This window comes from Salmo salar, chromosome ssa03 (genome assembly GCF_905237065.1).
Source record: "Salmo salar chromosome ssa03, Ssal_v3.1, whole genome shotgun sequence".
In the NCBI taxonomy this organism is placed as follows: domain Eukaryota; kingdom Metazoa; phylum Chordata; class Actinopteri; order Salmoniformes; family Salmonidae; genus Salmo; species Salmo salar.
The window spans coordinates 80,719,669-80,735,024 of record NC_059444.1 but is presented as its reverse complement, the minus strand read 5'-3'; the positions used below and the strand labels follow the sequence as shown (position 1 = coordinate 80,735,024).

The 15,356-nt window shown below is 47.9% G+C and overlaps 2 protein-coding genes and 1 non-coding gene across 3 annotated transcripts; 1 reads left to right on the top strand and 2 right to left on the bottom strand.

The window, feature by feature from the left end:
- The first annotated feature begins 210 nt into the window (after positions 1 to 210).
- Positions 211 to 10,240, top strand: LOC106601814 (NADH dehydrogenase [ubiquinone] 1 beta subcomplex subunit 10). The gene is made up of 4 exons (XM_014194210.2): positions 211 to 451; positions 1,025 to 1,163; positions 2,378 to 2,517; positions 10,075 to 10,240. The coding sequence occupies exons 1-4, from the start codon at positions 226 to 228 to the stop codon at positions 10,158 to 10,160; spliced, it is 591 nt and encodes a 196-aa protein (XP_014049685.2). The 5' UTR covers positions 211 to 225; the 3' UTR covers positions 10,161 to 10,240.
- A 2,365-nt stretch (positions 10,241 to 12,605) lies between these two features.
- On the bottom strand, positions 12,606 to 15,241 carry LOC106601815 (40S ribosomal protein S2). The gene is made up of 6 exons (XM_014194211.2): positions 15,224 to 15,241; positions 14,632 to 14,778; positions 14,070 to 14,159; positions 13,514 to 13,955; positions 13,140 to 13,231; positions 12,606 to 12,726 (listed from the first exon to the last, which is right to left on the bottom strand). The coding sequence occupies exons 2-6, from the start codon at positions 14,773 to 14,775 to the stop codon at positions 12,646 to 12,648; spliced, it is 849 nt and encodes a 282-aa protein (XP_014049686.1). The 5' UTR covers positions 14,776 to 14,778; positions 15,224 to 15,241; the 3' UTR covers positions 12,606 to 12,645.
- LOC123741960 (small nucleolar RNA SNORA9) lies at positions 14,323 to 14,459 on the bottom strand. The gene has a single exon (XR_006769483.1). It is a non-coding gene; the product is annotated as a small nucleolar RNA SNORA9 (small nucleolar RNA).
- Positions 15,242 to 15,356: the final 115 nt, after the last annotated feature.

Genomic DNA, 15,356 nt, shown 5'->3' with positions numbered 1-15,356 from the left:
TTGTTTTGGACATATTTGGGTTCAGGGTCGCCTCTTCATCTCTGACCACACATTTTCTCTGCGCTGAACTTTTACCTTCGACCTCTGCTTGAAAAATGAAAGAAATGTAAATGCAATATTCGAGATAAAGGGTGTATATAAAATATATATTTTTTTGTAATCTTACTGAAATTGTATTTAAGTTCACCATATTACATGTTATATTTACTTCTGACCTCCAACGCCATGTTGTTCCTCCTACGCATGCGCGTAGAAGAGGTCGACTTGAAGAAGTTTTTTTTTTCTTTAATAAAAGACAGCAAAATGCCATCGGACTATGATAAAGATGCGTACCCAGAGCCTCCCCGCCAGACTCCCATCGTGGACAAGCAGACGACCCTTCCCAACCCAGCCCTGATTTTGACTAAACTCTTCTATTATTCCGTGGACCTCCCTGTCACCACATTCAGAGGTGAGCTAGCTAGCTAGGCTAACGTTTTGCCAAATATTTTTAACTAATCCATCTGTGGTGTTGCTAACAGTAGCTAATGTTGGATATCTAGCGAGATACATGGAAACAGACCATGGCATTAAACATTTATAAGGATAATTGAGGATTTCAAATGTCAGATGTGCAGTTCAGAGAAATTGTTTCAGTTAGCTTACTAGGTAGCGTTAGATGTCTGGGCTAGCAAGTGTTGCGGTTATGCTTTCTACCTAGCTAGGTAGCTATGTGTGTTGCAGTTTTAGTTAGTTTATTCAGGTGTAATGCATAATGTTGCATGCAGCGCAATGCACTTGACACTAGCTAGATACTACTCATTGAATTTCATATTACTGTAATTCGGGTCTAGAAATGCATCCTTCACCTCTTTCCAGTAATATCACTGATCTAACATTGGATAGCTATGTGAAAGCCAATGTTCCACATAGCTTTCACCAATCCTTTCATGTAAAATCAGTGAGCAATAAGACTCTTTAAGTACTTTGTACCACATGATCAACAAGAGGTCAATGTTGACATGCTCCCCTCATCTCTCAACAGAACTTGTGGAGGGTATCCACTCCGGCAACAAGTACAACTACTACCACCAGAAGTTCCGCCGTGTCCCCGAGCTGACCGAGTGCACAGAGGGAGACTACACCTGTTACTATGAGGCTGAGATGCAGTGGAGGAGAGATCAGTAAGTATTCCTCTTTCAAGCTCGAGGGCCGCAGTGCCTCTGACTTTACTTTGCTCCCAATGAAGGTCATTGATTACCTTGGAAGTACATAGTCATAGTTTTCCAGTCTGAAACAAAGGAAAGTGGGAAAACCAGCAGACAATGTGGTCCTCCAGAAGTTTGACACCCCTCTACATCAACTCTCATCATGAGGAAAAACCCATTGACTGGATTAAACGACAAGACATACTGTAACAAAAGGTAGGCCATCTTATCCAGAGCGACTTAGTTAGTGCATTCATTTTAAGATGGCTAGGTTGGACAACCAGTCATAGTAAGTAGTTTTCCCTCAAAGTACCTATCAGCAAAGTCTGCTAGTAAGAGGGGGAAAAAGTCAAGTGTGAGTTCACGAAAGGCTTTCAACATCTGTTGTATGAAAAGTCTGAATCCGCATCAATCGGTTACCGTGAAGTTGACCTTACATAGTTTGTCCAAGAGATTAATGTTCTGTGGTCAGATATGATAGGACAGTTACAGGCTGACTACACCGCTTGCGTTGCAAAATACATTTAGAAATCTATGTTATTCAATTATTGCGCCAACGAGTGTCTGCGTTGCCAAGGGCTAAAATAGAAAATCAGTTCTATTTCTGACGCAGATCAGAAGTCCTGCCTCTCCCATCTCCTCAATGGTTTATAGAAGCAGGTACCCACATGCCATCTCATTGGTTATACCCACATGGGTGACTGAAAGACGAACGAGGTCAGTGGCGGTAATGCACCTAATTTATGAAAGTTGCCAATCGCAATATAAAGTCAAGACAAGAAAAAGCCTGGAAGGAAGAGAGATGATTAGAAACGATTCGGTTGACCGTTTTATGTGTGGATTAATTGGCGGAGTAGAGGACCTTGTGCATTTCAGGTAAAATAACAACTCAATGTTTATATCCCAGGACAAATTAGCTAGCAAGTGCAAGCTAACTAGCTAAATTGCCATAAATGTTTAATGCTTTTCGATCTGTCCCCAAATTAATATAATTGGTTCAGAGTTTGTTTTGATATTTTAACCTGCGTTTGGTGTGGGGGGACAAAATACATTTATGCACGATGGTGCACGCCGCAGCCGGTTTTGGTTCCGTGTTACCCACTGCTTTTAACCATTCATCGGCTTGTCCTGTTTAGTGAATTCACAACCACCCTTGACCCTAACAGTTGTCTGTTGTGTGCCCCCCCCAGTAAGGTGGACCAGGAGATCGTGAAGGTGGTCCAGGAGCGTCTGAGGGCCTGCCAGCAGAGGGAGGGTACCAGCTACCACCAGAACTGTTCCAAGGAGCTGCAGCAGTTTGCAGACGTGGCCAAGGCCTACCAGTCACGCTGTAACTACCACTCACTAATAAGGCAGTAACACTGTTGATAGCATGTTCCAAGCATCTACGGGGCAAGAATGACAGCTAGGCCTACGCTTCGCTCGAACCTCCAACTTCCAACTTGCAACCACTGACAGCACCCGTCATTGAGTCTGTGCAGATGTATGTTTTAATTTCTGAATAATACTGATGAAATAAAACAAAAAACTCATGCCAGAGAGAGAGAAGATCAACAGACCCAATCCTGTAAAAATGAAGGTTACGTATGTAACCACGGTTATGTGAGCTATATGGATCACACCAATATATTGGTGTCACTCCGCAGCGGAGGGATACATCCGAGGTGAGTATTTACAGATTTACTCCCGTGTTCACCTGTGTAACGGCTAGGGTCCGCCCCTATATATAGACCCCATGGCCGTGGCATGTTATCTACATCATTTTTGAGGCGCTTCTAGCACCATAAAGGATTGGAGTGATCCATATAGCTCACATAACCGTGGTTACATACGTAACCTTCGTTATGTTTCACTATATTGGATCACTCCAATATTTTGGTATACCCGTACCAGATTATTCAGTGCTAGAGGGACCTGGCCAGCCAGCGACGAAGTCCCAGCGCGGGACCAAGACGCAGGGGCCCTCAATGTGGAAGAGGGGTCCCGGCACATCCCCGGAATTGGAGGTGACGCCCAGGACCACTGAACCAACCACAGAGGGTGGTGCCACATTTACCCGATAGTACCTAGCAAAGGTGCACAAGGAAGCCCAGCTGGCCGCAGCACAGATATCAGCGAGGGCACTCCTCTCAGTAGAGCCCAGGACACACCAACACCTCGTGTTGAATGTGCCACCACAGATCCCAGCACTGGCCTGCCAGCTAGGCGGTATGCTGTCGTAATCGTTTACTCGATCCAGTGAGAGGGCCTCTGCTTTGATAGCCCAGCCCCCAGGACTCTCTCGCCAAATCAGACAAAGAGCTGGTCTGTTGTTCTCACTGACTGTGTCCGCTCCACATAGGCAGCCACATCTTGCCGGAGGGAGGGGGGCTCGTAAGCAGACAGGATAAAAGGGATGTTCACATGCCTGTCTGACAGAACCTTCGGGAGGAATGAAGGGTTGGGACGGAGATATATACTCCTTCCCCGGGGTCCATCCGGTAGCACTCAGAACTTACCGAAAGAGCATGGAGCTCACCCACCCTCTTCATGGAAGTAATCGCTACCAAGAAAGCCACCTTCATAGAGAGGTGTTTCAGGGAGGCAGACTCCGTTTCGAAAGGCGGCTTTGCCAAAGCTGCCAAGACCACATCCAGATCCCAGCTCGCCATTGAGTGGGTCCTAGCTGGACGCAGGTGACGAACCCCCTTCATAAACCTGGAGACCAAGGGCTGGCTCCCCACTGGCCTGTCCATCCACCCCACATGGCAGGCAGATATAGCGGCCAAATACCCTCATTGTAGAGGCTGTCAAGCCCTCATCCAAGTGAGACTGCAGGTATTGGGGGACATAGTGCACCCCGCATGACTTGGGCACAACCTCAATACTAGTGCACCAAGAGCAGAACAACCACCAGCGCAACTGGTATGCCGCGGTTATAGCTGGCGCCCTAGCGTTCTGCATGGTGTTCATTACACCCTCTTGTAGTCTTAACATGGACCGTTGGTGACGTTCAGTGGCCAATCCCACAGACTGAGGCGGTGCGGCCTCAGATGCCACAGAGTTCCCCGGCCTGAAACTGCAGGTCTGGTCTCGGGAAGTTGCCAAGATGTCCCAGACAACAGCGACAGGAGAAGGCTGAACCAGGGTCGTTTGGGCCAGTATGGGGCCACCAGAAACAGATGATGCTCTGCCAACCTGGTCCTATCCAGCACAGCCTGGATCAGGGGAAAAGGGGGGAATGTGTAAAGCTCCAGCCCTGGCCAATTGTGAGCCAGAGCATCCAAGCACAGAGGTCCTGGTGGCTCCGACATGGAGTACCACAGGGGGCAGCGCGCATTGTCCAGGGAGGCAAACGGGTCCGCCTGCGCCCTCCTGAACTTGTCCCACAGGTGCTGCACCACCTGGGGATGTAGGCTCTAGTCCCAAGGTGGCGGGCCTTCCCTTGAGAGCATATCCGCTGCCACATTCAGGATGCCAGGTAGGTGCGCTGCGCGTAGAGATGCTAGACGTCCCGGAGCCCAAAGAAAGAGCTCCCGAGCCATAAGAGGGAGGCGGTGCGACCTCAGTCCACCGATGGTTGATGTAAGCCACCACTGTGGTGTTGTCCGTTCTCACCAGGACATGTCTTCCCTTCAGATGTGGAAGGAAGACTGCAGGGCCAGCAGTACAGCTCTAGTGTATTGATGTGCCTGCCGCTCCAAGGGCCGCTGGCCGACCTGCCCTTAGTCACCCCCCCCCAGCCGAATTGGGAGGCATCTGTGCTGACCAGCTCCCGGCGGCACATCCTTAGCATCTCCACCCCACCTGAGAGAAAGGAGTGACAGCGCCACCTCAGCAATGTCGTGAGGCACTGTGCGGTCACCCGCAGGTGACGGTGGCGCTTCGGGTGCAGCCGGTGGGAGTTGAACCACCGTTGAAGAGGCCAGAGATGGAGCAGGCTCAGGGGAATCAACAACGAGGCCGCCGTGAGCAAGCCTAACAGACGTTTGCAGGTTAGGACGGATACCATCCGCCCATGCCGAAAGTGGTCAAGGCAAGATAAGATCGCCTGAACCCTTCTGGTGGGCAGGCATGCTCTCATGAGGACTGAGTCCAGTTCCATGCCAATGAAGGCCACCCTCTGGGTTGGCGTCAGACGACTCTTCTTGTCATTTACAGTAATGCCCAGCCCGCCGATGTGGGTCGGGAGCATGTCCCTGTCTGACAGCACTTGGGTCCTAGTTGGGGCACAAATCAGCCAATCGTCCAGGTAATTGAGGATCAACAACCCTCGGGACGTGAGAGGTGTCAGGACAGCGTCCACGCATTTTGTGTGGGTTGCCAAGGAGAGGCCGAAGGGAAGAACCATTATATTCGTAAGCCCTTCAAAAGCGAATCGGTGGTACCGCCAATGAGCTGGGTGAACATGAACATGGAAATACGCATCCCTCAGGTCCAGCGTCACAAACCACTGTTCCCTGGACACAGCCTGCAACACGCAGCTGGGGACAGCATGTGGAACCTCAGTACCTTTAAGTACACATTGGGGTTGCGGAGGTCCAGAATTGGTCGAAACCCTCAGTCTCTTTTTGGGACCACACAATAGGTGGAGTAAAACCCACCTCGACGTTATGAACTCTCAATTCTGCGGATGGCACCCTTGTCCAGGAGTGAGGAGATCCAGCCGCAGGGGGTTCTTCAGGGGGTTGGCCACCGTGGTGACACGAAGGCCCCTGAAGGACAGGGTGCCAGCACCGGAATTGGAGTCAGTACCCCTCGAGCATTATGGGCAACACCCATGAGGACTCCACACACTCCTCCCACGTTGCCCTTTGAGACCAGGAGAAGCAGCCGGGGAAGGGTGTGTCAGGGGTCCCGCCGGGGCCCGCCTTTCATCTGGCGCACCGAGCGCCTGGGTCCCCCAGGCACGTCCCTATGGCGGTGAAGGTTGACAGGTTGTTGTTCCACCGCACGCTGTGCCCCTCCCCGCTGTCGTTGCTCAGCATGAGGCGATGGGCAGGAGAGGGACCCCACCGCCGTTCGGGTGCAAGTGGGTGGTGACAGTCCGTCTGCCTTGGACCCGGGGTCTGAGGAGGCGGCATGAACCGTCTCAAGGTTAGTAGGGACCGGGAGACCCTATCGGTTTGCCCCAGAATGTCATTAAGCCCTGTGCCAAAGGTCAGTGATGGGGAGAGTGGCAAATGCGCCATGGCCCATCCGTTGGAGCGGGCCACATTCCTCTGGAGCAGGGAAAGCAGGCGAGACTCCTCCATCACTTCCCGGAGGAGCTCCTCTGTGCCACCCTGCAGCCGGGGAAACAGAGTGCAGATTGACCTGCAGCAGCATGCCGTGTTGGTAAGGTGGCCAAGAGAGTAGGGGGGGGTCCCGGCTTCAGTCACGGGTTCCGCCCTATAATCTCCGGGAGGACCATGGCAGCTATCATGGTGTCCATGGTCGGGTACTCCCGGAGGCCAAGTGACTCTGCGCCCGCCACATAACTCCATGGTCCAGTCTTTGCTGTGAGTCAGAAGCGCCCCCTGGCAGAGGCCCAGCTCTTCTGCAAGGCCTCGCGGAACTCAGCAGAGATGGGGACAGATGGAGGGTCACCACTGTCCACCAGTTTGATGTCCAGTGCAGTGGCTACCCGAGTGAGTAGGCCCCTCATAGCCTCTCGAGCCGCTGGGGGCGATGAAGCCCCACCCCACTTCTGTCAGCCTGGTAGCCCCGCTCACGGTGGTGAACAGTGCCAGCATCATCCCCCAGGACAGCTGTCATTGCCATCGAAGCTATCAACCTCCTGACGCAGGGCATGCGCCCTCCTTTCAAGGTGGTCCCAGTTGTCTGACTCCTGCCACTGTCCAGGACTGGCAGCAGATGGGCTCTGCCTGCGGTGGCTCTGGCCACACTTCATGGGAGGGGTAGTGGGCCCAGTAAAGGGACTAACAGCTCGCTGGCGCACCACTCCTGAGGGAGGGAGCTCGTCCTGAGCCTGGCCGACCCATTCGCGCATGGCCTCCAATCGCACCAGGCGCAGGCGCTCTGAAAACACCACACAAAACAGGCATCCAGTAGGGCGCTCCACCGCCCTCTCCGCGTGTCTCAAACCCAGGCAGTGCATACGAGGTATGAGGCTCTCCAGGGGGGATGCCACCATCACACCTGTCCAAGGGAAGCCATAAGCTCAGCCAAGCCAGCAAGGCCACAGAGCAGGAGTCCGACACCCTGGTAGAGCTTATGTCGTGATCCGCTTGGAGGAATAAGAACCCGGTGAGGGATAAATTACCCAGTACCTCTGCAAAAACAGGTGGGGGACCCGTATGGGAAAAACAGGCAGACAAAAAAAAACACATTGAGGTAATGGATTTCATTTGTATTTTTTTATTATTTTTTACACCAACTGCAATATTACCTAGCAGTAAAAAAACTAAAACCAGCACCATATGGAGTAACTCCGTTAAGGAACTCCAAAGTTATTGTCTCTATGTAGTGGAAGCCCACCACGATACTCTTAAATTCTGCAGGGGAAAGAACAAGAAAAACACCTTGTAGGGTAAATAGCAAAGAACTATGGTGCGGTGACGGCATGTTTAAGCAACTCACAGCACACAGAGAACAAGCCAGTCGGCAAGTTGTGTAAGGTAAATACAGTTTGTAGCAGCAAGAGCTGTATAGCAATATATTATAGGATGCACACGGAGTCGAAACACAAGCGCGACAAACCACGGGCGGAAAGATACAGATCAACCGCACACAGCAAGTGGAGCACTCAAGAGGGGCTGGCCATGTGGCCAGCTGCTCTAGGCTGCAAACAGCCTGTGAGTATACTTCCACAAGTGACTTACCAAGCGAACTTCAGAAAGTTTGTACCTCAAACCATACGGACATCCGCCGAGAAAATGAAAGAACGTGTGTCGCGGCCATGGGGAATATATATATATATATCACTGCTCAAAAAAATAAAGGGAACACTTAAACAACACAATGTAACTCCAAGTCAATCACACTTCTGTGAAATCAAACTGTCCACTTAGGAAGCAACACTGATTGACAATAAATTTCACATGCTGTTGTGCAAATGGAATAGACAACAGGTGGAAATTATAGGCAATTAGCAAGACACCCCCAATAAAGGAGTGGTTCTGCAGGTGGGGACCACAGACCACTTCTCAGTTCCTATGCTTCCTGGCTGATGTTTTGGTCACTTTTGAATGCTGGCGGTGCTTTCACTCTAGTGGTAGCATGAGACGGAGTCTACAACCCACACAAGTGGCACAGGTAGTGCAGCTCATCCAGGATAGCACATCAATGCGAGCTGTGGCAAGAAGGTTTGCTGTGTCTGTCAGCGTAGTGTCCAGAGCATGGAGGCGCTACCAGGAGACAGGCCAGTACATCAGGAGACGTGGAGGAGGCCGTAGGAGGGCAACAACCCAGCAGCAGGACCACTACCTCCGCCTTTGTGCAAGGAGGAGCAGGAGAAGCACTGCCAGAGCCCTGCAAAATGACCTCCAGCAGGCCACAAATGTGCATGTGTCTGCTCAAACGGTCAGAAACAGACTCCAAAGGGTGGTATGAGGGCCTGACGTCCACAGGTGGGGGTTGTGCTTGCAGCCCAACACCGTGCAGGACGTTTGGCATTTGCCAGAGAACACCAAGATTGGCAAATTCGCCACTGGCGCCCTGTGCTCTTCACAGATGAAAGCAGGTTCACACTGAGCACGTGACAGACGTGACAGAGTCTGGAGACGCCATGGAGAACGTTCTGCTGCCTGCAACATCCTCCAGCATGACCGGTTTGGCGGTGGGTCAGTCATGGTGTGGGGTGGCATTTCTTTGGGGGGCCGCACAGCCCTCCATGTGCTCACCAGAGGTAGCCTGACTGCCATTAGGTACCGAGATGAGATCCTCAGACCCCTTGTGAGAACATATGCTGGTGCGGTTGGCCCTGGGTTCCTCCTAATGCAAGACAATGCTAGACCTCATGTGGCTGGAGTGTGTCAGCAGTTCCTGCAAGAGGAAGGCATTGATGCTATGGACTGGCCCGCCCGTTCCCCAGACCTGAATCCAATTGAGCACATCTGGGACATCATGTCTCGCTCCATTCACCAACGCCACATTGCACTACAGACTGTCCAGGAGTTGGCGGATGCTTTAGTCCAGGTCTGGGAGGAGATCCCTCAGGAGACCATCCGCCACCTCATCAGGAGCATGCCTAGGCGTTGTAGGGAGGTCATACAGGCACGTGGAGGCCACACACACTACTGAGCCTCATTTTGACTTGTTTTAAGGACATTACATCAAAGTTGGATCAGCCTGTAGTGTGGTTTTCCACTTTAATTTTGAGTGTGACTCCAAATCCAGACCTCCATGGGTTGATAAATTGGATTTCCATTGATTATTTTTGTGTGATTTTGTTGTCAGCACATTCAACTATGTAAAGAAAAAAGTATTTAATAAGATTATTTCTTTCATTCAGATCTAGGATGTTGTTTAAGTGTTCCCTTTATTTTTTGGAGCAGTATATATATGTATGTATGTATGTATATATGTGTGTGTGTGTGTGTATATATACATATGTGTATGTATGTATGTATGTATGTGTGTGTGTATGTGTGTGTGTGTGTGTGTGTGTGTATGGACCCCAGCCATGACACAGGTGTACATGGGAGTAAATCTGTAAATCCTCACCTCAGATGTATCCCTCCGCTGCGGAGTGATACAATATAGTGAAATATAACTTCAGTTGTGTTCAGTAGGCACCAATGGTAGAAAACCATTTAACTTAAGTGCTGCTGCCTGAATTTTTCCAATATAAATAATTTCATGACACCTCCCGGGAAGAATTTCCTGCAGTGGAATGCAGAAATGTTAAGGATGTGAGGCTACTGTTCCATTGCATTGACAAGCTGTTGTCCTTCCTCTGTTGTAGATGGGGATCTGGGAGCCTACGCCAGCTCAAGGAAATGTCTGATGAAGCAGAAAGACAGGATGATGGCAGCCGAGGCAAAAGCTTAAACAATATAACCCCTAATCACTCTATTCCAAGTCTCTCTCCTATGTATGAAATGTAGAGTAAATATGTTTATTGGGAAAAAGAACTGTCCTCATTGAATTGTTTAGCTGTAGTAACAAACAACTTTTTGAATGAGCTGCATTTACCCTTGACTCAAACCATTCTTGAATAGGAACTGTTGTGGTCTAGTCCCGCTGGGCTGCGAGTACACTGCCACAAGTAGTACTGAATCTCAATGTATTTAAATTGATTGCGCGTCCCTGCTTCTCACTTTATCAAAACGCATTGGGGTCTGAGCGGAAAAGCCTTAAATATTCTAATTTCAAGGGGACACAGAATACAAGGAATCTGACTCATTTGGGATTCCCCTTGGTCGAGTTCAAGAAGTCAACGTTGTGAAATGAGCAGTCATGATTAAATCTACATGATAGCACATCTATCGAAGCTGGAGGTTTTACCCCACTGAACAAGTTATTTTTAAAGCAGTCAGATGTTCATTCTCTGAATCTCAAAAAAGCTGATTTGTCAATTAATTCAAAATGGTTTCAGATTATTTTTTTTCATTAAAGACCACTGGGCCAGTCACTCTTAAATAGCACCTGGGCCAGCACAGGTGTTACACATGCTGACTAATGAGGTGATGCCAATCAGCGTGCCCTACGTGCTAAAGAGCTATACGTGTTGAAGCTCAACCTTAAAACAAATGGAAAAACCAAAGCTTGTAATGAGATATGCAGGAACATTGGTGCTGTTGCTACATCATAGTGCCTTCAGAAAGTATTCATACTGACTTATTCCACATTGTTACAGCCTGAATTTAAAATGGATCACGTTTTTCTCACCCATTTACACATAGGGTCCCACAATTAAAACATTTTAGCAAACTTATTTAAAAATAAATATGTCTCTTACATAAGTGTTAACACATACTATGGCTAAGTGCTGTTCTTACACGACGCAACGCAGAGTGCCTGGATACAGACCGTAGCCATGGTCTATTGGCCATATACCACAAACCCCCCCCAAGGGGCCTTATTACTATTAAACTGGTTACCAAGCATGGTATACAGTACGATACCACAGATTGAACCAGTTTATAGTACGTTAAAATCTACTTTAGCAGTGAGTCTTTCTGGGTATGTCTAAGAGCTTTGCACATCCGTAAATTATTCAAGCCCTTTCAAGTTGGTTGTTGATCATTGCTAGACAGCCATTGTCAAGTCTTGCCAGAGATTTTACTCAACTAAGCCACCCAGGAACATTGGTCTCAGCAAACTTGTATATTTGGCCTTGTTTTAGGTGATTGTCCTGCCAAAATGTGAATTTGTCTGTCAAAAAGCAGACAAGTTCTCTAGGATTTAACCTGTGCTTAACTATATCCTAAAACCTCACCGATGAAAAATGACAAGCATATCCATAACATGATGCAGCCACCACCATGCTTGAAAATGAGTGGTACTCAGTGTTGGATTTACCCCAAAGGTCATTACTCTGCACATTTGCAGTTTTACTCATGCCCTACTACAAACAAAATGCATGTTTTGCAATATTTGTATTCTGTACATGCTTCCTTTTCAGTCAATTAGGGTAGTATTATGGAGTAACTTCATTGACACATCCAGTTCTCACAGCCATTAAACTTTTAAAATCACCATTGGCCTCAAAGTGAAATTGCGGTTCCTTCCACGCCAGCAACTAAGTCAGGACGACTATCTTTGTATTGACTGCGTGTATTGAAACAGCCAAAGTGTAATTAGTATCATGCAGCAAGGGATATTCAATGTCCGCTTCTTATTTTAAGCCATCTAACAGGTGCCCTTTGCGAGGCACTGGAAAATCTCCCTGGTCTCTGTTGAATTTGCTTGAAATTCACCACTTTAACTTGCAAAACTTGTGAGAAAAGGCAATAAGGTAGTCGTTCAAAACCCATGTTAAACACTTACTGCACTCAAGTCCATGCAACTTGTTAAGTACATTTTTTGCGTACTTCATGCAAGACCTACCTGATTTTTTTATTTGGAAAGACATCTAGCAATTCCATTTAGCCATGGGGTATTATGTGTTGGCCAGTGACAATCACTTTAATATTCAGACTAACATCAGTACGAATTAGCAGAACAGCCGGCAACTAAACCAGAGGAATCCAAATCTTAACCTATGAGGTTAATTGGACTCCCACTGTCTCCAAGGTCTAAATCAATCTGATTTATAGGGAAGACTGGGGGTTGAGAGCAGTGCTGGTTAAATCCAGATTTGGAGGGAACTAAAGCCTTGAAGTCTTCTTTACTTATTACTTACTCATTACTTTATTACTAAGTAATAATTAACCATGGTGTCAAAATGGAGTTAGATCTCATTACTGTCACATGATCTAGCTAGTCATCAGCATCTTGATTCATCACAATATTATAACCACATTACAGCACATCAGTTTTAGAAGACATTAATGGTGTTAAACCCTTTATTTAATCCACTGTACAAAAGTGTTTAGGAGGATGCCGGGACAGCTGCGGCCGTTCTCTGCACAGACACCCTGGTGTGGGTCTTGGCCAGGTGATCAGTGAACTCCTGCAGGACACAAAATTGACACTTTCACACATCCAAGTTCCTTAGAGTCAATAACATACTTAATCAAGTTTGGATTTGTGAATAAGAACCAGGTCTGTTAGTGTTTATTAATATATCACATACCACAGCAACACAGATCTCGACTGCCCATTTGTACATTAGATCTATCATGTCTCGCTACACTTTGTGTTGTTGCAGTTGATCGAATTGAAAGGATTTGGTGTGCACCCCTCAAAGACAACCACAATAATTACTGTATGCCTCCTTCAGTAACCCATTCACTTTTGAGACGATGAACGGGCAATACAAAGGCAACATTTACTTTGTTCCCATCCTTACAATGAACCATGGAAAAGGGCTTTATAAATCCAATACATTATGAATGTGGAGGGCATCAAGGCTTTAGAACTGACCTGGTAAGGAGACTTGGTGAAGACCGTCTCCTTCCACAGATCAGGGGTCAGGTAGCTGTAGGTCTTGGAGATGGCATCAAAGGTAGCCTTGGCTGTAAAGACAAACACTTAGTATCAATTTGCTTTTATGTACCTGACTATGCTAATGTAGTGACTGGGGCTGGATGTTGAGCACAGAAAAGGGGAACAGAAGAGACTATTAGGAAGTCTTTCTGCCGTGCATTACCATACTCGTTAGTTTACCTCCCGATTAACGACAACTACACCACTTATGGGTGAAGCTGAGCAGAGCTAGGAGGGGGATGCGGCTGCACTGATAATACCCATTAAAAACACCATTGAAAAGTGAGTCAAACACAGCGTAGGTTTCTTACCGAAGTTGCCTAGAGTGGCAGTGCAGCCCCTGGCCGAGGTGTAGCAATCGTCGATACCAGCCATCGTGAGCAGCTTCTTGGGCACAGGGGCAGACACGATGCCAGTACCACGGGGCGCAGGGATCAGACGCACCAGGACGGAGCCGCAACGACCAGTCACCTTGCATGGCACGGTGTGGGGCTTGCCAATCTTGTTCCCCCAGTATCCTCTCCTCACAGGCACGATGGACAGCTTTGCCAGGATGATGGCTCCTCGAATGGCAGTGGCCACCTCCTTGGAGCACTTCACCCCCAGGCCCACATGGCCGTTGTAGTCACCAATGGCAACAAAGGCCTTGAACCTGGTGCGCTGGCCAGCCCTGGTCTGTTTCTGGACAGGCATAATCTTCAGCACCTCATCTTTCAACGAGGACCCCAGGAAGAAGTCAATGATCTCAGACTCCTATAACATGGGTAAAACACTTTCAGAAAAGGCAGGATGGAAACAGTGAACTGTTCATAGTGATTTTAGTTTAAGAACATGTACAGCTATGGAAACCATTAAGTTGTCATTTACCTTGATGGGCAGGGAGTAGAGATAGATTTCCTCCAGAGACTTGATCTTCATGTCCTTAACAAGGCGGCCCAGCTTGGTCACTGGCACCCACTGAAAGAGAAACAGTTATATTAACTTTTTTTTTTTTTACATTTAGTACAGTAAACAAAGCGACTTAGTGGCACTTGAGAATGTTTTTCTCACAAGTGGGAATCAAACCCAACCCTGCAAACGCCATGCTCCCAACTACTGAGCCACAGGACCACCAACTATTAGTTGTCTGAGATCTACCTATAACCTTGCCATGGAAGAGACACAGCAGGGCCTCAAACCGTCTCAGTTCTCTCTAGCAGACACTACAGGAAAGAACAAAGCCACGCCAGGCCAAGCCTTGCTGACAAAGGTCTGCAGAATCAACTTCTGTAGGGTTTTAAAATGGCTGACTAAGCATCACTTGAATTATGAATAAACATAAACCCAACTTATTGCACATGCAACGTCACTCAGGCAAGTTTAGTCTCCATTCGTGATCGCCTTCATTGTGACCAGAAAGCAAAACAAGGGCTCAAGGCTGTCAACTCACTTCCTTGTCCTCGGACTTGCCGCCCCTGGCACCGCGTCCACGACCTCGACCACGGCCTCTGCCGCGTCCACGACCACGACCCCGGTCGCCACTGCCAAAACCTCCACGGAAACCTCCACGTTCTCCACCGGCGTTGTCCGCCATTTGCTGTTGAGAAAGAAAAGAGTAAACGTCAGAATAAGTAACGATGACCTACCTAAATTCGCGTCACCAAGGCCGCATCAACGTCATGGCTCGTGGAATTGCTTAGCGCACTGGCTAGTGAATGAAATATTATAGGATAAGAAACACGAACGTAATGAACGTCGTCACATCGTTAAGGTTTCTGAACGACACATTTACATATTGTACTGTAAACATAACGAGTACCACATGGATATTGTATATTGTAGCAATGTGCGCTAACGAGGAATTGATACCTTCAGTCATTCACAATTATCATTAATTGCCTAAACATTTTTCAATTTGATTCTAAATCAACTGTTAATAGTACAATTAAGGATTTCTGCCAGCAAACAGTGAAGTCTGTATAGAGATCACAGAGATGCTTGTGGATTTCGTTGAATAAAGAATTGTTCGACATGTTACTTACGTGTTCTGTATAACAGGAAGAAGGCCCTAGTCTGGTTCCGTTTTTATTTATATGAGGGCAAACCTCGCGATATTTCCTACACCCTGTAATCTGTATGATAAAACTTCTGGATTCTATTAAATATTTTTGAAAT